The sequence below is a fragment of the Scyliorhinus canicula genome, chromosome 2 (assembly GCF_902713615.1).
Source record: "Scyliorhinus canicula chromosome 2, sScyCan1.1, whole genome shotgun sequence".
NCBI lineage: Eukaryota > Metazoa > Chordata > Chondrichthyes > Carcharhiniformes > Scyliorhinidae > Scyliorhinus > Scyliorhinus canicula.
The window spans coordinates 168303083-168321543 of record NC_052147.1 but is presented as its reverse complement, the minus strand read 5'-3'; the positions used below and the strand labels follow the sequence as shown (position 1 = coordinate 168321543).

Here is an 18461-nt window from a genome sequence, read left to right as displayed (position 1 = left end):
AGACAAAATCAGGCTTGATACTAGTATAATGCTTTCAGGCACACTGATACAAACTTGATATTACCGTCCATACCTTCCATCTCAGGATGGTCGGAGACTGGTCATATCCAGAGGATCTGCTACCCCTGGGGCGAGGAAGCCTGGGGGAGGGGAGATGAGACAGTCGGGGGTGGGGGGATTTGCAAGCGAGAGAGTTGGGGAGGGCAAGCGTAAGAGTCTGGAGGGTGAGAGAGTCGGGTGTGGGCGAGAGTGTTGGAGATGTGCCGATGGGTGAGACATGGGTGTCAATGTTGTGGGGGTTGTTAGGTTGGGGGTATTTAGGTTGTGGCATTGTCTGGTGGTTGGTGGGATAGTCGGGGGGTTTAATCAGGTGCTCAGTGGAGAAGTCAGGTGGGGATCCAGTACCTTAGTTACCTGGGAGTTAGAAGTTATTTTACTGCTAACTTTTTCTTGGTAGTTATTTTGCTTAGACAGTCGGAACCACCCAAAGTCTCAGGCTTTATATTAGAATTTCAGAGTTCCAGATGCAGGGTAATTGGCCAAGAGAAATTGAAACTTGCTGGACAATTTCCATGCAGTCAGTGAGTGGGGACTTCCAAGGGGGCCCCAGCGGATCTTCCAGGTTACTTCCAGGGTGCAACCATCCAAAAGCCAGGGGATCTGGGCCGCCATGTCTAACTCCTGGGTATCTGTACATCTGACATCCCCATCTCTCCTTACCTGACCTTCTGACCAACCCCAACAACCTCCCCTGACACCTCCCACCGAATCATTACCTATCCACGACCCTCTAACTCCCAACTCCCCTTCAACTCTCTGAATTCCCCATGACCTTCTGACTTCCTGCCAGGTCCACCTCGACTCTCCCACACTCCCCTTGACTTGATCACCCTGCCACTCTACCCACTTACCTCACTCACACCAACTCACTAATACAATGAAAAGCTATTTAAATGTCCCAAAGAACTTCAATGTGTTGCTGAATGAAGACTTACCAAAATACAACATTTAGTGCTGCAAAAAGGTGGTCAAGGGGATCAGGGAATTCCCCCAACATACCAACTTCCCTCCCCCACCCCCAACTATCCCCGAACCACCTACCTGACCCTCTGATGGCCCCGAACCACTCAACTCTCCTCTTGTTCCCTGTGACCCTGTGCTATGAGGATGGACTCCCAGAACAAATACAGACTGCATTTCCGAAGAGTCCAGCTTGAAATATGGAGCTCCATTTTAGTGTAAACAAAATGAGCAGAGTGACAATGTAAGAGTGGTTGCCATTCCTCAGAAGATTCAGCTTATTAACTCAGCCCATGGAACTTGTTTTTTACTATTTCAAAATGGGCATAATCCCAGTGTAACACTGATATAGTTACCCTAAAGTCATATGTGTGTCATGAGAATGTCACTTTAAGAAATGCCTGTCTGCTCATGTTACTGCCGTGATGTCAGAGTGTGGGTGAAGCTGAGCTCTGGCTCTGCTTTTTAGTTTCACTTTGAGAAAAGCTTGGGTGTGTCTGTGTTTTTTTGATTTTGTTTTTTTCAGTGTTGGAGCTGAAGCCAGACAAAGCAGGTGTACTGTTGTTCTCTCTGCCATGAAAAGACTATCTCTTGATCATTTGGTGAATTCAGAATTATAAATGTTTTCAGTTGTGAATGTAAACCCGATGTGCTTCTGTTGAAAGGTGTTTCTTTTGTCTTCTGGATGGTTTTTGGGAAGTTATTAAGTGTTGTATACTTTGGGGGTTGTAGTTGAATTAATGGTTGCTAAGATGTTCACTGTATGTTTTAAAAAGGTTAACTTGAGTTCATAGAATAAACATAGTTTTGTTTGAAAAAATACTTTTCCATTTCTGCTGTACCACACCTGTAGAGTGGGCCGAATGCTCCCCACACCACAATCTATTAAAAGTTGCGGGTCGGGTGAACTTCATGATACACTTTGGGGTTCTCTAAATCCTGGCCCATAACATGTGATAAACACGTGCTTCTAGCACAACAACTGTTATTTTGGGTAAACCAAGTGGCGGCGACCGGGAGTCCCGAGCCACATTCACAATTGGATCTTACTTGAATTTGATTGGTGAGCAACTTGTATACTCCAACCAACTTGCCAATTTGATGAGGTGAGAAACTGGCAGCTCTGCCACAGATCCCAGTTGAGCTGATGCCGCAAAGCTATGATGTGGAGATGCCGGCGTTGGACTGGGGTGAGCACAGTAAGAAGTCTTACACCAGGTTAAAGTCCAACAGGTTTGTTTCAAACACAAGCTTTCAGAGCACTGCTCCTTCCTCAGGTGAATGGAGAGGTATGTTTCCAGAAACATTTATATAGACAAAGTCAGAGATGCCAGACAAATATGCCAGACATATAAATGTTTCTGGAACATACCTCTCCATTCACCTGAGGAAGGAGCAGTGCTCCGAAAGCTCGTGTTTGAAACAAACCTGTTGGACTTTAACCTGGTGTTGTAAGACTTCTTACTGTGCCGCAAAGCTAAAGGAAGGGTGGATGGAAATATTCCTGGGAGAAAGCCGAAGGAGATGAGGCATGCACCCGTGGTCTTTCAACAATCATTGAAACATAGAGTCACAGGCTAATCCACAGCTCCACCAATCTCCAAGCTAAAGTGGGACTCGTTTTTAAAATTTTCTACAGCTGCGCCAAATTATCTCGGTTACAAAATATGAAAAAAGAACAAATACACCTCTTATTTAGCTGCAATGTACAATTTTGAATACTACCATTTGCAATAATCAGAGAGGGAACAACTTTTATGACTGAAGACCATAAACCAAGAGTCACTCTCAATGATGAAACACTGGGTTTCATTCTTACCTCCTCCCCATCTCAGACACCTAGCCAGATCATTTCCTGTACCCAATGGTAACACAGCTACTGGAGGATGTTTTGTAAGGTTGATTTTATCTGCAATAATGACAACAGATATGCACGGCTCAGGTAAATTGAAAGCTGGGAAAGCAGACACAAAAGAGACTACTGTCCATCATAAGGATATTATAAACCAGTCATCACCAATTATCACATGAATACGGGCATCTACAATGAAAAGACTTGTTAGCTCATTTTATGAGAATTATTACATATTTAGAGCTGTCCAGTCTTTACTACATCCAATTATTTTCAATAAAAGGCAGATCGATAATAAAATTTAATTCACAGGTAGAATTATGCTTCAGATGCAAAAGTTTGTTTTCACATTAGGAAGAGGGGTTTGGGTTAAATATAATTTAGGAGATAATAAAATATAATTGCATTTTACGATACTTTTTCTGAATATTGCAAATACCAATGCAATCCAGTATCCATCCTACAGTTCCATCTCCTCCACATGCTAGGATTCGGAAGTCAGGTATGTCACGAAAAGTATTTAACCTAAAAAAAATGCAAATGATAATATGCTATTAAGTCTTTAGAGCACTGAATGCTGCTAATAATCCATAACATGAAAAATTATTTTGAAAGCATGATTCAAATATCTTTATATGTCTAAATATTTTTCAAAAATATCAGGAACAGACCAGGTCCAACACCTGGCAAAGTGAGAGCCGGGTTTAGCTCTGTGCGGTTGAATCTCAGTCAATCCAATATTCGATTAACACTACAATCAATACAATTTGCAAACTGTTTTCATCCCATCTCTGTCAAGACCCCAAGGTGTTTTCTTATGTTAAAGGCTTCATATAAATGGAGGAATTCACTCCAGGGGCACACCACAGTATTCAAATTTTATGGAGCTCAAAAGGTTTTCTACCATTTCTAAGAATGGTAGAAACCATTCTTATAAAATGTGAGCATGGATTTGTGAGAAAGAAATGGCATTTGAAAAGTAATCTAAAACAAACTCTTTACTCTCTGCAGGGCCAAGGCAATGTCTTAACAATTGTTGATGCTCAAAGGCTCTTTAACATATTCTGTGAAGGCCTACATATCTGTTTCCCCTTTTATCTTGGTCCTTGCAAGCTGTGTTATGAAAAACCAAAAGAGCTTCAAATAATTACAGCTGAATGATGCATTGTGCCTTGAGGTTTGGTAAAAATATGTTCTGCAGATGATTGAAATATTCATTGCAATCACAGTCATTAGCACAGAGTACCGTAATATTTCTACAACTGATATATGGGGCAGAATCTTACCAAAAATGGCCAACATAATGTCAGTTCCGGAGAGAAACCTGGCCTTACGCGGCCTCCCATTGACCCTAGGAAACTTAATCAGTGCAATCACTGCGGAGCTCCATATAAATGCTTCCCCAACTCTTGTTTCAGCTCCATTCGAGGGGGGTGGTAGCACAGAACGCAACTCTGTGTTTTACTGACCAGACTCCTGGATGGTGAGTGGTGGGATGTCCTCTACCCACAATTCGGGGCCATCACAGTCGTCTGTGAGGCAATAGCTTCCTTGGTCAGTGTCAGCACTGTGCAGAAGAGGGGGCAGCAGTGCAGCAAGATGAATGACCTTTGTTGCATGGCATGGGTAGGTCTGCCACCTCCAGTATCTCCAGTAACTCACTGCACCCCCTCACCCACCCCTTGCACCTCCATGGTGACCTCTCATCCATTGACTTCACGGGTTGCCCACCCACGAATCTCCCATTGACCGTTTTCTGGCTCCTTTCTTGGGAAGTGTTTTTGTTTTAACTGTGTTTTAACATATGTGCATCTTTTGCTCAGAGCTGCCATCCTTTCCCAATAGAAATCAGTATTCTAGAAAAGCAAAAATCAGTATTTTGGCAGTTAAATTGGTATTTTCATTTCAAAGGAAAAATGCCCACCAACCTGAAATATAGCTTTATACCTTTACTGCACAAATCTAAAACACAAATGGAAAATGCAAATCCAATGACTTTACATACATGTACAGGCACCTCGATGCGAGAACACACAAGGATCACATGACACGCATGCGTTGTATAGTGTGCGGGGCGGAGACGAGAGGGGGCGGGGCCTCTGTGTGGGTGCCCCATCTTTCAGCAGCCGTCACCAAGGAAACCAATCAAAGCATTTCAGGAGGAATGCATTCACTGCGGCTTGCCAATCAGCTCCTCTTCCCGCCTCCCCCCCTCCCCAACCCCACAAAGCCAGCCAGCCCTTTGCAGGAAGCTGCCTCTTAATATTTTTGTTCTTCCCTCCCCAAAATTACTCTTCTTGCTCTCCTTCCAGTGCGGTGTCAGGTTGGATTTGACCGAGGTCTGCAGTGGATTGTGTATTTCAACACGAGAAATCGTATTGCCATATGAAATACGGAAAATCCGTGCCGTTGGCAGCGCTGCTTGTTACATTGCTAGTGACTAAATATAATGAGGAATTGAGAAGGTTAATAAACAGAAGCAAGTTTTCCAAGGCACTGCCGGCAGTACATAGACGCACAGGAAATGCATGGGCCTCAGGAAATTGGGTTCATGGAACGGAGTCGAAATCACAGTCAATTCCTGACTGGTGCAAAAATGAAGTCATCCTATGGTTCTCTTGCCATTGAAAAATTATTTTATATGCAGTCCTTTACTGCAATCCCAAACATGCGGATGATGGGATTGTCACAGTATATTGACTGTTGAGATGACTGCACACACTGGAAAATCTTAGATTCTGGTAGAGTTCCTAAAGGCCCTGTTAGTCGTTAAATAAAATCGTTTTTTTTTTCATTTCTGGAACACGTTTAATGTACTTTACTCAGTCCATTAGTTATTTTTTATGCTGGGATCTATGCCATTTTTGTGGGTTTGTTCCTGCTGCCAATGTTTCTGCATTTCTATTATGTTGCTGCTTGACATTTAAATTGTGACATACATAATGAATATTCACAACCAAATTCTGCACAGGATGCTTCAGACTAGGGTGCGTCATCCACAAGTGGTACCAAATCCAATCGCAGTTTCAATTACATCTAAGGCTTGCTGGCCATAAACACCACTAACTTTTGCACCTCGGCATTTTAGAGGAGACCTGTCATTTGTCGCAGCCTCTTTGCATGACAAGCTGTCATTGGACCCAAGCTGCAGACTAAGCTGCAGACATCAGGAACATGGACAGCTGTTTCTGCTGAACTGAAAGCTACCATAACATGCAACTTACATGTTACCATAACCTTCGAAGCCACTCCAGGCACATGCACTACACCAGGAAGTTTGGATAAAGTAAGTGACAGATGTGGTGTTTGCAGGACCTTCATCATTTTCATCAACTGACCAGCGTATAAAGATCGCATTAGACGTCAGGCTTCTCATGAATACAAAGTGCCTCTAGTGGCAGCGGAGTGGACATTAAGGTTCCTCATTTGGCAACTTCATGGCTAGTATGTAAATAAAGGGCGAAATTCACCCATCTGAACGCAGTGTTGACGCCGTCATAAAAACTGGAGAGTTTAACAACGGCATCATCGGACCGCTATGTGTAGCGATCCTCTGCCCTACGGGAGGCCAGCACAGCACTGGAGTGACCCACTCCACTCCAGCTGCCATTACTGGCATCAACTGGGCACCACAGGTCTATGCATGTGCACTGCGACTGCCGCAAATGCTGCATGTGCACTGCGACCAGCGCGCATGTGCACTGCGACTGCCGCAAATGCTGCATTCGCACTGCGACCAGCGCGCATGTGCACTGCGACTGCCGCAAATGCTGCATGTGCACTGCGACCAGCGCGAATGCGCGTATGCGCACTGTGACTGGCGCGAATGCATGCATGCGCGGTAGCCTCCTTCGCCGCACCGGCCCCGCGCAATATGTAGGGCTAAAGGGGCCGGCGCGGAGCAAAAGAGGCCCCCACCACAAGAGGCTGGCCCGCTGATCGGTAAGGCCCGATCACGGGCCAGGCCAAGATGCAACCCCCCCCCCAGGGTCAGATCCCCCCCACCAGGCTGCCCAGACAGGATGGATGCCGAGGTCCCGCCGGATAAGACCAGATGTGAACGGCGCGGGGGGGAACTTTGTCAAACAGTAATACCCTTACATAAAACAGAGTTAATTGCACCTAATTATTTTGTGATTTTACAAGTGCATTGCCCTTCATGATAGATTTTCAGATTTTCCCTATTACTGACATCAGGCTAACTGGCCTACAGTTTCTTGTTTTCTCTCTCCCTTTTTTCTTAAATGAAATGAAATGAAAATCGCTTATTGTCACGAGTAGGCTTCAATGAAGTTACTGTGAAAAGCCCCTAGTCGCCACATTCCGGCGCCTGTTCGGGGAGGCTGTTACGGGAATCGAACGGTGCTGCTGGACTGCTTGGTCTGCTTTCAAAGCCAGCGATTTAGCTCTGTGCTAAACAGCCCCTGGTGGGGATATTTACTGCCTTCCAATCATTCCAACCCAAGGAATTCTGAAAGATCAAAAGCAATGCATCCTCTGTTTCTATAACCAGTGCTGTTAAAAGCCTAGGCACAGATTATCAGGGGCAGGGGGGTATTTGCCAACTTTTAGCTGTTTTGATTTTTCTAGTTCTTCTGCTTTACTGATATTAATTATTTTAATTTCATCACTCACATTAGGTTCTTAGTTCTGAACAATTTCCTCTGCTTTCTCTATTGTGCCGATGGATACATGGGCCAGATTTTGGTGGAGGTAATAATAATAAGGAGTGGGATTCTCCCCTACCCGGCGGGGCGGGCGGTCCCGGCGCTGAGGAATGGGGTGAACCACTCCGGCATCAGCCCCGTAAGGTGCAGAATCCTCCGCACCTTCAGGGGCTAGGCCAGCACCGGCGGGGTTGGCGCCAAAGAGCCTCCGCTGGCCAGCGTGAGATGGCGCATGCGCGGGAGCGCCTGCTTGTGCTGGCGTCATCCCACTGCATTTGCAGGGAGGTTCGTTTCCGCACTGGCCATGGCGGAGGTCCACAGCAGCCGGTGCGGAGGAACAGTGTGCACCCACGGCACAGGCCCGCCCGTGGATTGGTGGGCCCTGATTGTGGGCCAGGCCACCGTGGGGGCACCCCCCGGGGCCAGATCCCCTCACGCCCCCCCCCCCCCGCCGAGGACCCCGGAGGCCGCCTGCAGAGCCAGGTCCTGACGATAAGTACCAGGTCTAATTTACGCCGGTGGGACCGGCGTAAAATGGGCGGACGCTCATCCCATCGCGGGCCAAATAATCGGCGGGGGGGGGGGGGGGGGGGGGGGGCACTGCTGCTGCCAGCGGCCGCCGACTGGCGCGGTGCGATTCACGCCCCCGCCAAAACCTTGGCTTTGGAGAATTTGGCAGCTGGCGGGGCGGGATTTACACCACCCTCCGCCGATTCTCCGCCGATTCTCCGGCCCAGCGGGGGTTCGGAGAATCCCGCCCAAGGTAGGAAGGTGAATTCGAAAACTTCTCAACTCAACAAGTCTATCTCCTTGAAAAGGATGGCCACCTGCCACTTTTTCATTTTGGGCAAGATGGGGTTGGATGGAGTCAGGCCCGCCACCTCCAGAGGCAGTTTGGAGATGGATGACCATGGAGATGTGCGAGTGCCAAGGCGGGCTGATTAGAAGGCATGTCTTGTAGAGTAGGGAGCAGAGAATGGGAGGGGGGGGGGGGGAGAAGAGTGGGTGTGGTAGGACAGTGGTTAGCACTGTTGCTTCACAGCACCAGGGTCCCAGGTTCGATTCCGGCTTGGGTTACTGTTTGTGCGGAATCTGCATGTTCTCCCTGTGTTTGCTTGGGTTTCTTCCGGTTTCCTCCCGCAGGTGCCGAAAGATGTGCGTGTTAGGTGAATTGGACATTCTGAATTCTCCCTCTGTGTACCCGAACAGGTGTCAGAATGTGGCGACTAGGGGCTTTTCACAGTAACTTCATTGCAGTGTTAATGTAAGCCTACTTGTGACAATAACAAAGATTATTATTAAATGTTGTTTAATTTTGCTCCTGCTTCGGTTTGTTTACGTGAAAATGTCGGAATAATTTTTGAAAAGGGCGGCATGTCTTGACTCTAGGACTTTGGACGTGCTGCCTTAAAGCTTGTTAGGCCCTCTAGCCCTCGCAGGCCCCAATCTCCCCAGCCCACCCCCATGGCCCCTCTGGGCTCTGTTGAATCTTCTATGCCCTTTTCATACTCCTATTCACCTTCCATTACCTTTATGCTCCCTGCATCTTCCATACCCATTCACCCAGTGTGCATTATGTACAGAACCAATGAACCATATAATAACAGTGCCAAATGTTTGAAATACTCACGAAAGAAACCTAAAAAAAACCTCATAATGCTACTGCTCTTACAACCTTATAAAAGTGCTAATCAGACACAGCCATTTATAGGTTGAATAGCAGATTTTTCCCACTTCAGTCCTCCGAATCTTGAAAAATAAATATACAGATGTTGAAACTCCACAAAGAAAAAAATAGTCTATTATAACCGTACAAAGATGTCAATTAAGCAAAGCTAACATACCCCCTCAATATGTATAATTAGACCCCCTGCTAAGCTGATTATATCATTGTCTTGGAGCATAGCCAAGCAGTCAAAATGAGGCCATTTGAAGCAACAGATATCTAGCCATGGAAGGGAATGGGTGATAAGAGAAAACATGGGGCATATGAGGTGGCTTGGGGGCAGTATGGAGTATGAGTGGGCATGGGTAACTCCTTTGAACGTACCAAAGGGTTCTCAAATTCAGACTATGATTCCCGACTTCTCGGAGGAGCTCTGAACCATGAGTCCTCAAGACGCTGGGCACACACCACGAAAGTTGTGTGGGGGAAGGTCACGAGATGCCATTCATACAGTATACACTAGGCTCCGAACCATTGAGCCATATACTAACAAGTGTTTGAAATGTTCATGAAAAACCCCCCAAAATACAGTGCAGGGGGCAGGCTCGGTACCCACACTCTTATCCTCTGCTGGCAAAAACTGACAGAAGAAATGGGAATGGGAGTGTGAAACTCAAAATTGGGTCCTGCCTGCCATATCGAAGGGTCTCTTGGCCCGACATTGCAAAAGTCTGGGCCAAAGGATTTGTTTCAGGTCACTGCCATTTCCTGATTCCCCATTAAATTTTGCTGTCTCCAGGGCAGCACGGTGGCACAGTGGTTAGCATTGCTGCCTCACGGCGCCAAGGTCCCAGGTTCGATCCCGGCTCTGGGTCACTGTCCGTGTGGAGTTTGCATATTCTCCCCGTGTTTGCGTGGGTTTGACCCCCACAACCCAAAGATGTGCAGGATAGGTGGATTCGCCATGCTAAATTGCCCCTTAATTGGAAAAAATTAATTGGGTACTCTAAATTTAAAAAAAAATTGCCGTATCCAAGAGATTCATGTTTATTTTCACTAATCTTTGTTTTTATTTGGAAAAATGCATATTATCTGTTTCTATATTGTTTTGCTAGTGTACTCATATTCATTTTGCTGCTTCTCCATCAATTTCTTAGCCACTCTTTGCTGATTTTTAAAACCTTACTAATATTCAGGGGCATTACTCTTTTTTGCAACATTACATGCTTCTTTTAACACAATACTATCCTTAAATCCTTAGCTAGCCATGGCTCTTACTTTTTCAGTGGAGACTTTATTCCTCAATGTAAAGGATATTCATGGGAATTATTATTACTAATTATTATTAATTATTTCTTTGAATGCTTGCCATTGCTTATGTTTAGATCTAATATATTTTCATCTAATTGCTAAATCTACCTCAGGCAAAATAACCCTCATACTTTCATAATTAGCTTTGTTGAAATTTAAGACCCTAGTTTCACACTTAACCATATCACTTTCAACTTTAGTATAAAATCCTAACATGTGATTACTTTACAGATGTTTCTTTACTGTAGGTTACTCATTAACCCTGTCTCATTATACAATGCTAGATCTAAAAGAGCCTGTTTCATAACTGATTCTTCGATATATTGTTTGAGAAATCTGTCTCGAATATAATCCTCAAATTCAACCTTAATTTTACGATTGCTAATTTGGTTTGCCCAAAGCATATGAAGAATCAAGTACCCATAATGTTGCTTTAGCCTTGTTACATGCTCCTCTATTTTTCTGATTTATACTCTGTCCAATACTATGATCCAATACTATGATCACTGTGAAGGGGCCTATAAACTACACCCAATGTTTTCTGCCCTTTGTTATTTTATAGATCCAGTCATACGGATTCTTCATTCATATTTTCTGTGCTGAGGGGCGGGATTCTCCGACCCCCCACCAGGTGGGAGAATCGCCGGGGTTCAGCGTGAATCCCGCCTCCTCCCAATTTTCCCGCCCCCAAAAATCAGCGGGGCGTGAGTTGCGCCGCCTGCCTCGAAGAATGGCGGGGTCCGGCCGATGGGTCGAAGTCCCGCCTGCCTGTAGCCGGTCCCGCCGGAGTAAATCAGGGTAGGTCACTTACCGGCGGGACCTGGCGGTGCGGGCAGGCTCCGGTTTTCCTGGGAGGTCACGGGGAAATCTTGCCCCGGGTGGTGCTGCAGCCCCCCCTTGCTGACAAGGCAACCTCCCACCTTAATCACTGGTAAGCGCACTCCCCCCTCCCCCCCCACCCCCACAGTCCCTCCCCCTTCAGCCTTCCCCACGACCTTCAGTTCCTCTACCCACAGTTTTGTTTTTTAAAGAGGCTGTATTTTTGTTCCGAAGAGCTTTCTCGAAAGACCAGGTGCTCTTCAGAACAAACAGACAGCCTCCTTCCACAGCAGTTAGAAAAACAGTTGCTCCTCGGAGCTAATGGATCCTTGCAGAATTATATAAATAAACAATGGTAATCCTTTCTTTGATTCTGCCTGGATCTTCAAATCAAAGAGCTTTTAAATGGCAAATAACCTTCAACATGAATGTAAACAATGCAGTTCAAAGCTTTTGGCCTTCCAGGCATGCACACAGGCTTGAAAAGATAATGAGCATTGAAATTGACAGTGCAAAAGTTTTCACCACGTTAAAGGAATACTTTTACCATTATCTCATTTCTTTGAGCTTGCTATGATGCTGACATAGAGTTTAAAGGGTTTCAGGCTACAGATTGGAGTTTTTTCACTTTGTTCTCAGGTAACACGAATTATGAGATGCTGACAGACTGTTTAAAGGCTGTAGATAGGTAGACCAGCCAAATGACCATCATCCCAGGAAAGACCCCTGACTTGAGCCCCGCCAGACCAGCACAAGCCCCCACTGACCCTCACATCTCATTAAGGACCCCTCTTGACACTCTGGAGGCAATTCAAGGGATGGTACTCACCTCCTTCCCACCCCTCGGAGTGCAAGCCACCAGGTAACCAATGTCAGGTCTTGTCCCAATGCAGGCCAGCAGGACTCCTGGCATGGCGGGGTTGGAGAAGAAAAGAACTGGAGCATCCCAGGAGACCGGTGAGTCAGGTGTCCAGCCAATAATCACATTCAATTGAGGGATAATGACCTATTTGCATGTTCCCTCTGGATCTGGGTGGGATCCTAGTTGGGGTTGGTCGGGAGACTCACAACAGGTTTCACGACCGGCGTGAAAACCATTTTTGCCTGACGCCTGATTCACCAGGTCATTGAGACTTCTGCTATTAGATGGCGTCCCTGGGGTATCCAGGCCAGTGTCTTTAGTTACAACCTTTACCATTTTTCCAGATGTGGACTTACTTGCTACTGGTAATTAACATTATCAGATGTTCTGGGGGCTAAACTGACGCTCCTGAAACAAGGTGTGGTCTCTTGATGGTAATTAACCCACACCAATTGACTGAAATGTGGGCCCCACACCATGTTTTGGCTGTTTACTGTTTTGCATCATTGCAGCACTCAAGCCAGTTGGACATTTTAGCAACATTAGAGGTTACCACCATTTAAGGTTAGACTGTACTGTTTAAAGCTAGCTTTCATTTTTCAAAGAGCTGTTGCATTGTGTCTAGAGCACGTACAGGGAATCCTTTGTGAGTTGACTCTAACCTGGGAAGACAACAAGTGAGAGAGCAGACTCCATAGTTTTATGATGCTCAAGGCCTTGTTGGAAGAGGTGCAAAGGAGGACAGGTGGCCTATGAAAAAATAAACTATCCAGACAAATGCTGATGGCAGTGGGAGGTAAATGCAAAGGGATGAGGAACTGGATATGCCACAAGAGTTTTAATGACCTCATGAGTGCTCAAGCTTAGTGAATGTATCCTCAAGTGCTATCTCATACCAACTGCACTAACTTGGTCATTGCTCAATGCAGTATACAATTACTCATCTATCAAGGCTTTTTACACATACATAAAAAGCAAGAATGTAGCCAGGGAAAGGGTTGGTCCACTGAAGGGAAGGCGAGGGAATCTATATGTGGAGCCAGAGAAAATGGGCGAGGTACTAAATGAATACTTTGCATCAGTATTCACCAAAGAGAAGGAATTGGTGGATGTTGAGTCTGGAGAAGGGTGTGTAGATAGCCTGGGTCACATTGAGATCCAAAAAGATTTGGGGCAGCACGGTAGCATGGTGGTTAGCATAAATTCTTCACAGCTCCAGGGTCCCAGGTTCGGTTCCCGGCTGGGTCACTGTCTGTGCGGAGTCTGCACGTCCTCCCCGTGTGTGCGTGGGTTTCCTCCGGGTGCTCTGGTTTCCTCCCACAGTCCAAAGATGTGCGGGTTAGGTGGATTGGCCATGCTAAATTGCCCGTAGTGTCCTAATAAGTAAGGTTAAGGGGGGTGTTGTTGGGTTACGGGTATAGGGTGGATACGTGGGTTTGAGTAGGGTGATCATTGCTCGGCACAACATCGAGGGCCGAAGGGCCTATTCTGTGCTGTTCTATGTTCTATGAGGTGTTGGGTGTCTTGAAGAATATTAAGGTAGATAAGTCCCCAGGGCCTGATGGGATCTACCCCAGAATATTGAAGGAGGCTAGAGAGGAAATTGCTGAGGCCTTGACAGAAATGTTTGGATCCTCACTGTCTTCAGGTGATGTCCCGGAGGACTGGAGAATAGCCAATGTTGTTCCTTTGTTTAAGAAGGGTAGCAAGGATAATCCAGGGAACTACAGGCTGGTGAGCCTTACGTCAGTGGTAGGGAAATTACTGGAGAGAATTCTTCGAGACAGGATCTACTCCCATTTGGAAGCAAATGGATGTATTAGTGAGAGGCAGCATGGTTTTGTGAAGGGGAGGTAGTGTCTCACTAACTTCATTGAGTTTTTCGAAGAGGTCACAAAGATGATTGATGCAGGTAGGGCAGTGGATGTTGTCTACATGGACTTCAGTAAGGCCTTTGGCAAGGTCACTCATGGTAGACTGGTACAAAAGGTGAAGTCACACAGGATTAGAGGTGAGCTGGCAAGGTGGATACAGAACTGGTTAGGTCATAGAAGGCAGAGAGTAGCAATGGAAGGGTGCTTTTCTGATTGGAGAGCTGTTCCGCAGGGATCAGTGCTGGGACCTTTGCTGTTCGTAGTATATATAAATGATTTGGAGGAGAATGTAACTGGTCTGATTAGTAAGTTTGCAGGCAACACAAAGGTAGGTGGAATTGCGGATAGTGATGAGGACTGTCAGAGGATACAGTAGGATTTAGATCGTTTGGAGACTTGCAGAGATGGCAGATGGAGTTTAATCCGGACAAATGTGAGGTAATGCATTTTGGAAGGTCTAATGCAGGTAGGAAATATACAGTGAATGGTAGAACCCTCAAGAATATTGAAAGTCAGAAGGTCTAGGTGTACAGGTCCACAGGTCACTGAAAAGGGAAACACAGGTGGAGAAGGTAGTCAAGAAGGCAAACGGCATGCTTGCTTTCATTGGCCAGGGCATTGAGTATAAGAATTGGCAAGTCATGTTGCAGCTGTATAGAACCTTAGTTCGGCCACACTTGGAGTATAGTGTTAATTCCCGTACCAGCCTCCCCGGAAAGGCGCCGGAATGTGACGACTAGGGGCTTTTCACAGTAACTTCATTGAAGCCTACTCGTGACAATAAGCGATTTGCATTTCATTTTCATTAATTCTGGTCGCCACGCTGCCGGCTTTAGAGAGGGTGCAGACGAGATTTACCAGGACGTTGCCTGGTATGGAGGGGATTAGCTATGAGGAGCCTTTGAATAAACTCTGTTTGTTCTCACTGGACGATGGAGATTGAGGGGCGACCTGATAGAGGTCTACAAAATTATGAGGGGCATAGACAGAGTGGATACTCAGAGGCTTTTCTCCCATGGTAGAGGTAATTACTAGGGGGCATAGGTTTAAGGTGTGAGGGGCAAGGTTTAGAGGAGATGTATGAAGCAAGTTTTTTTACGCAGAGGGTAGTGGGTGCCTGGAACTTGCTGCCGGAGGAGGTGGTGGAAGCAGGGACGATAGTGACATTTAAGGGGCATCTTGACAAATACATGAATAGGATGGGAATAAAGGGATACGGACTCAGGAAGTATAGAAGATTTTAGTTTAGACGGGCAGCATGGTCGGCACGGGCTTGGAGGGCCGAAGGGCCTGTTCCTGTGCTGTATTTTTTTTTGTTCTTTGTTCTTTGTAAATATCGATCAATCGGGATTCACATCAGCCTGATCTTACATTGCACCCTCACAAATTTAGCTGCAGCAAACCTCACACTCAAGTTTTAAAACTTGCACCCATTGCCAACCACGACAGCCAATTTACCCAAACAGTGACACACACTTCCCTCTCCAGAAGGGCAATGGCAGACAACAGAGCCATGCATGTCCTGGCCCTCATGGAAGAGTTAACAGTGCTGGCTATTATTGAACACCCACATGCTGTGACCTTTAGAGCATAGGGCTTGATACCATTGAAGTTACTCGTATCTTCATACTTAATCCTCCTGGTCATATCGCACCTCCCCCTTATCCCACCCTGTCTTCGGATTTATAAGCTGCAGATGGCAGGAGCAAACACTTCAGATTTTGTCCCCCAAAACCTGCAGCAGAACCATACCCTTGTGCCTTGATACTTTTGGATACACAGTTGTAACCTAGTCTGACAGTGGAGAAACTGCAAGATGCCAATGGTGAGGACGCCACAGACCATCACTTGATTTTACACTTGCAGCCATCAGCTCGCATACTGAACTGTACGCAATTGGGATGGGGCATGAGGTGAAGCGATGTGACACAGATCACAGGGAAGGGGAGGAGAATGTAGCTGCATGATTTCTGCTGCTGTGGACTCATAAACATTTCAATGACAGCAGTGGGTGTACATTAGTGGTTGGGATTTGGAATGTGCTGCTTGATTGGGTGGTGGATGCAGATTGAATAATAGCCTTCAAAACATAATTGGATAAACATTAGAAGGAGAAATAATTTTAGGAATATGAGAGAGGGTGAGGGACTGACACTAACTGAAAACAGCACTTTGAAAGAACAGGCACAGACTTGATGGGCTCAATTGTTTCATTCTGTGCTATATTAAGTTATGTTTCTAAAAGAAAGCTGATGGATATGCACAACAAAATATTTGGTCACTTGGGATGTCTGCCAGAAAGCCAGCTGCCCATGTCGAGGTGGCCTGCACCAACTTGGCATTGGGCATTGCGCAAAGCTTGGAGCTCATCCTCTTCAGCATGGAGAATTCATTTAGCACAATTTTGGACTGTGCCGTGATGCAATGTTTGATGGAAACGGGCAATGTCATTGTTTCCATCAACATAGCCTAAGCTGTGTGCTGCAGTGGATGGACAGGTTGTTGTCATGCAAGCTCAGCTTGCTGCCATGTATGCTCAGATTATTGGCATCATGGCTGGAGACACCAGCATGCAATGGGACTTACAAGGTGTCATGGCATCCAACAGATTACTATGATTGTTGGCCTGCTAACGCAGGAGAGACACAGCGGAACTTTGAAGCACAAACATGGTGTCCTTTCTTAGGAAGACAGAATGAATCTTCCCACTCTTGCTCCTCTGCCAGTGCTCCTTGCTTCTGCCTGCTGGCCAGCCAGCCCACACTGTTGTCACCAATGCTGAGATAATGAAATCCACAGCCAGACTTACTCAGTAGAACACTGGGTGCTTCAGCTTTTCCCAAAATCTGGAACAAAATAGCATAAATAACAGAGATGTGCCTGTGCTTGTGTGGTAGTGCGGAGTTTCAGATGACAGAGGAGCATGCAGTATGTGTGACAAGGATAATCAGATCCCATGTGCCAAATTTGAGGCTACAACCTCAAGTCATCATATGGATATTAGGGATGGGCGGGGTGCGTGTGCGTGCATGTCCGCGTGTTTAAAACACTGATTCCAAGTTACAACATAGAAAAATACAGCACAGAACAGGCCCTTCGGCCCACGATGTTGTGCCGAACAGTTGTCCTAGATTAAGAACAAATTAATCTACACCCCATCATTCTACCGTAATCCATGTACCTATCCAATAGCCGCTTGAAGGTCCCTAATGTTTCCGACTCAACTACTTCCACAGGCAGTGCTTTCCATGCCCCCACTACTCTCTGGGTAAAGAACCTACCCAAATTGTTGGATTGGAGCTAAAATAAAGCTACTCGATCTATCTACTTATCAAAATAAGAACATAGAAGACCATTCAGCCCCTCAGGTTTATACCACTGTTAAATTAGGCCATAGTTGATCTGAACCTCAATGTCATCTACCTGCATTGGTCCCTTAATCCTTAGTACTCTTGCACTCAGACAAAAACTGCTTAATCTAAATTTGGAAATTTTCAATTGATTTTTTTTAAAAAGATAAATTTAAGGTACCCAATTATTTTTTTCCAATTAAGGGGCAATTTAGCGTGGCCAATCCACCTACCCTGCACATCTTTGAATTGTACGGGTGAGACCAACGCAGACACTGGGAGAATGAGCAAACTTCACCCAGACAGTGACCCAGAGCCGGGATTGAACCCGGGTCCTCAGCGCCATGAATCTGCAGTGCCAACCAATTGTCAATTGATCTCGATTCAGCGTTGGAGGAATTGAATTCTAGATTTCCATTACCCATTGTTAGAAAAGGTGCTTCTTGACATCAAAAAATTAATTTAGTGAGATTTGGTTACTTTACACACTGACATTTACTTTAAATTTGGTAACCAACTGTGGGGGGTAAAAAAAAGAGTACAACCAGAATATAGCAATGTAAAATCCTATTCCTAGAATCATAGCATGCAACAGCACAGTAGGCGGTCACTTGACCCATTGTGCCTATGCTGGAAAAGTTTTCAACTAAAACCAGAAGACCATAAGAAATAGGAACAGGAGTAGGCCATTCAGCCCATTGAGCCTGCTGCGCCATTTAGTCAGATCACGACTGACCTAACACTCACTAAGTGCACTTTCTTGCCTTCTCTCCGTCACCTTAATTAAAAATTTTTTTTTTTTTTTTTTTGAGTACCCTATTCTTTTTTTAAATTAAGGGGCAATTTAGCATGGCCAATCCACCTACTCTGCACATCTTTGGGTTGTGGGGGCAAAACCCAGGCAAACACAGGGAGAATGTGCAAACTCCACATGGACAGTGACCCAGAGCTTGGATCGAACCTGGGTCCTCGACGCCGTGAGGCAGCAGTACTAACCATTGAGCCACCGTGCTCCCCACCCGTAACCCTCAATTCCTCTA

General features: G+C 45.8%; 1 protein-coding gene across 4 annotated transcripts in view; it reads right to left on the bottom strand.

The window, feature by feature from the left end:
• The window catches only part of LOC119961672 (diacylglycerol kinase beta), a 797376-nt gene that overhangs the window by 320405 nt on the left and 458510 nt on the right, over positions 1–18461 (bottom strand). For all 4 annotated transcript variants that reach the window (XM_038788967.1, XM_038788974.1, XM_038788981.1 and 1 more), the window contains 2 exons: positions 3312–3397; positions 2840–2929 (listed from right to left, as the gene is read on the bottom strand). In XM_038788967.1, the coding sequence (XP_038644895.1) occupies positions 2840–2929; positions 3312–3397 (176 nt within the window). The remainder of the gene's footprint in view (positions 1–2839; positions 2930–3311; positions 3398–18461) is intronic.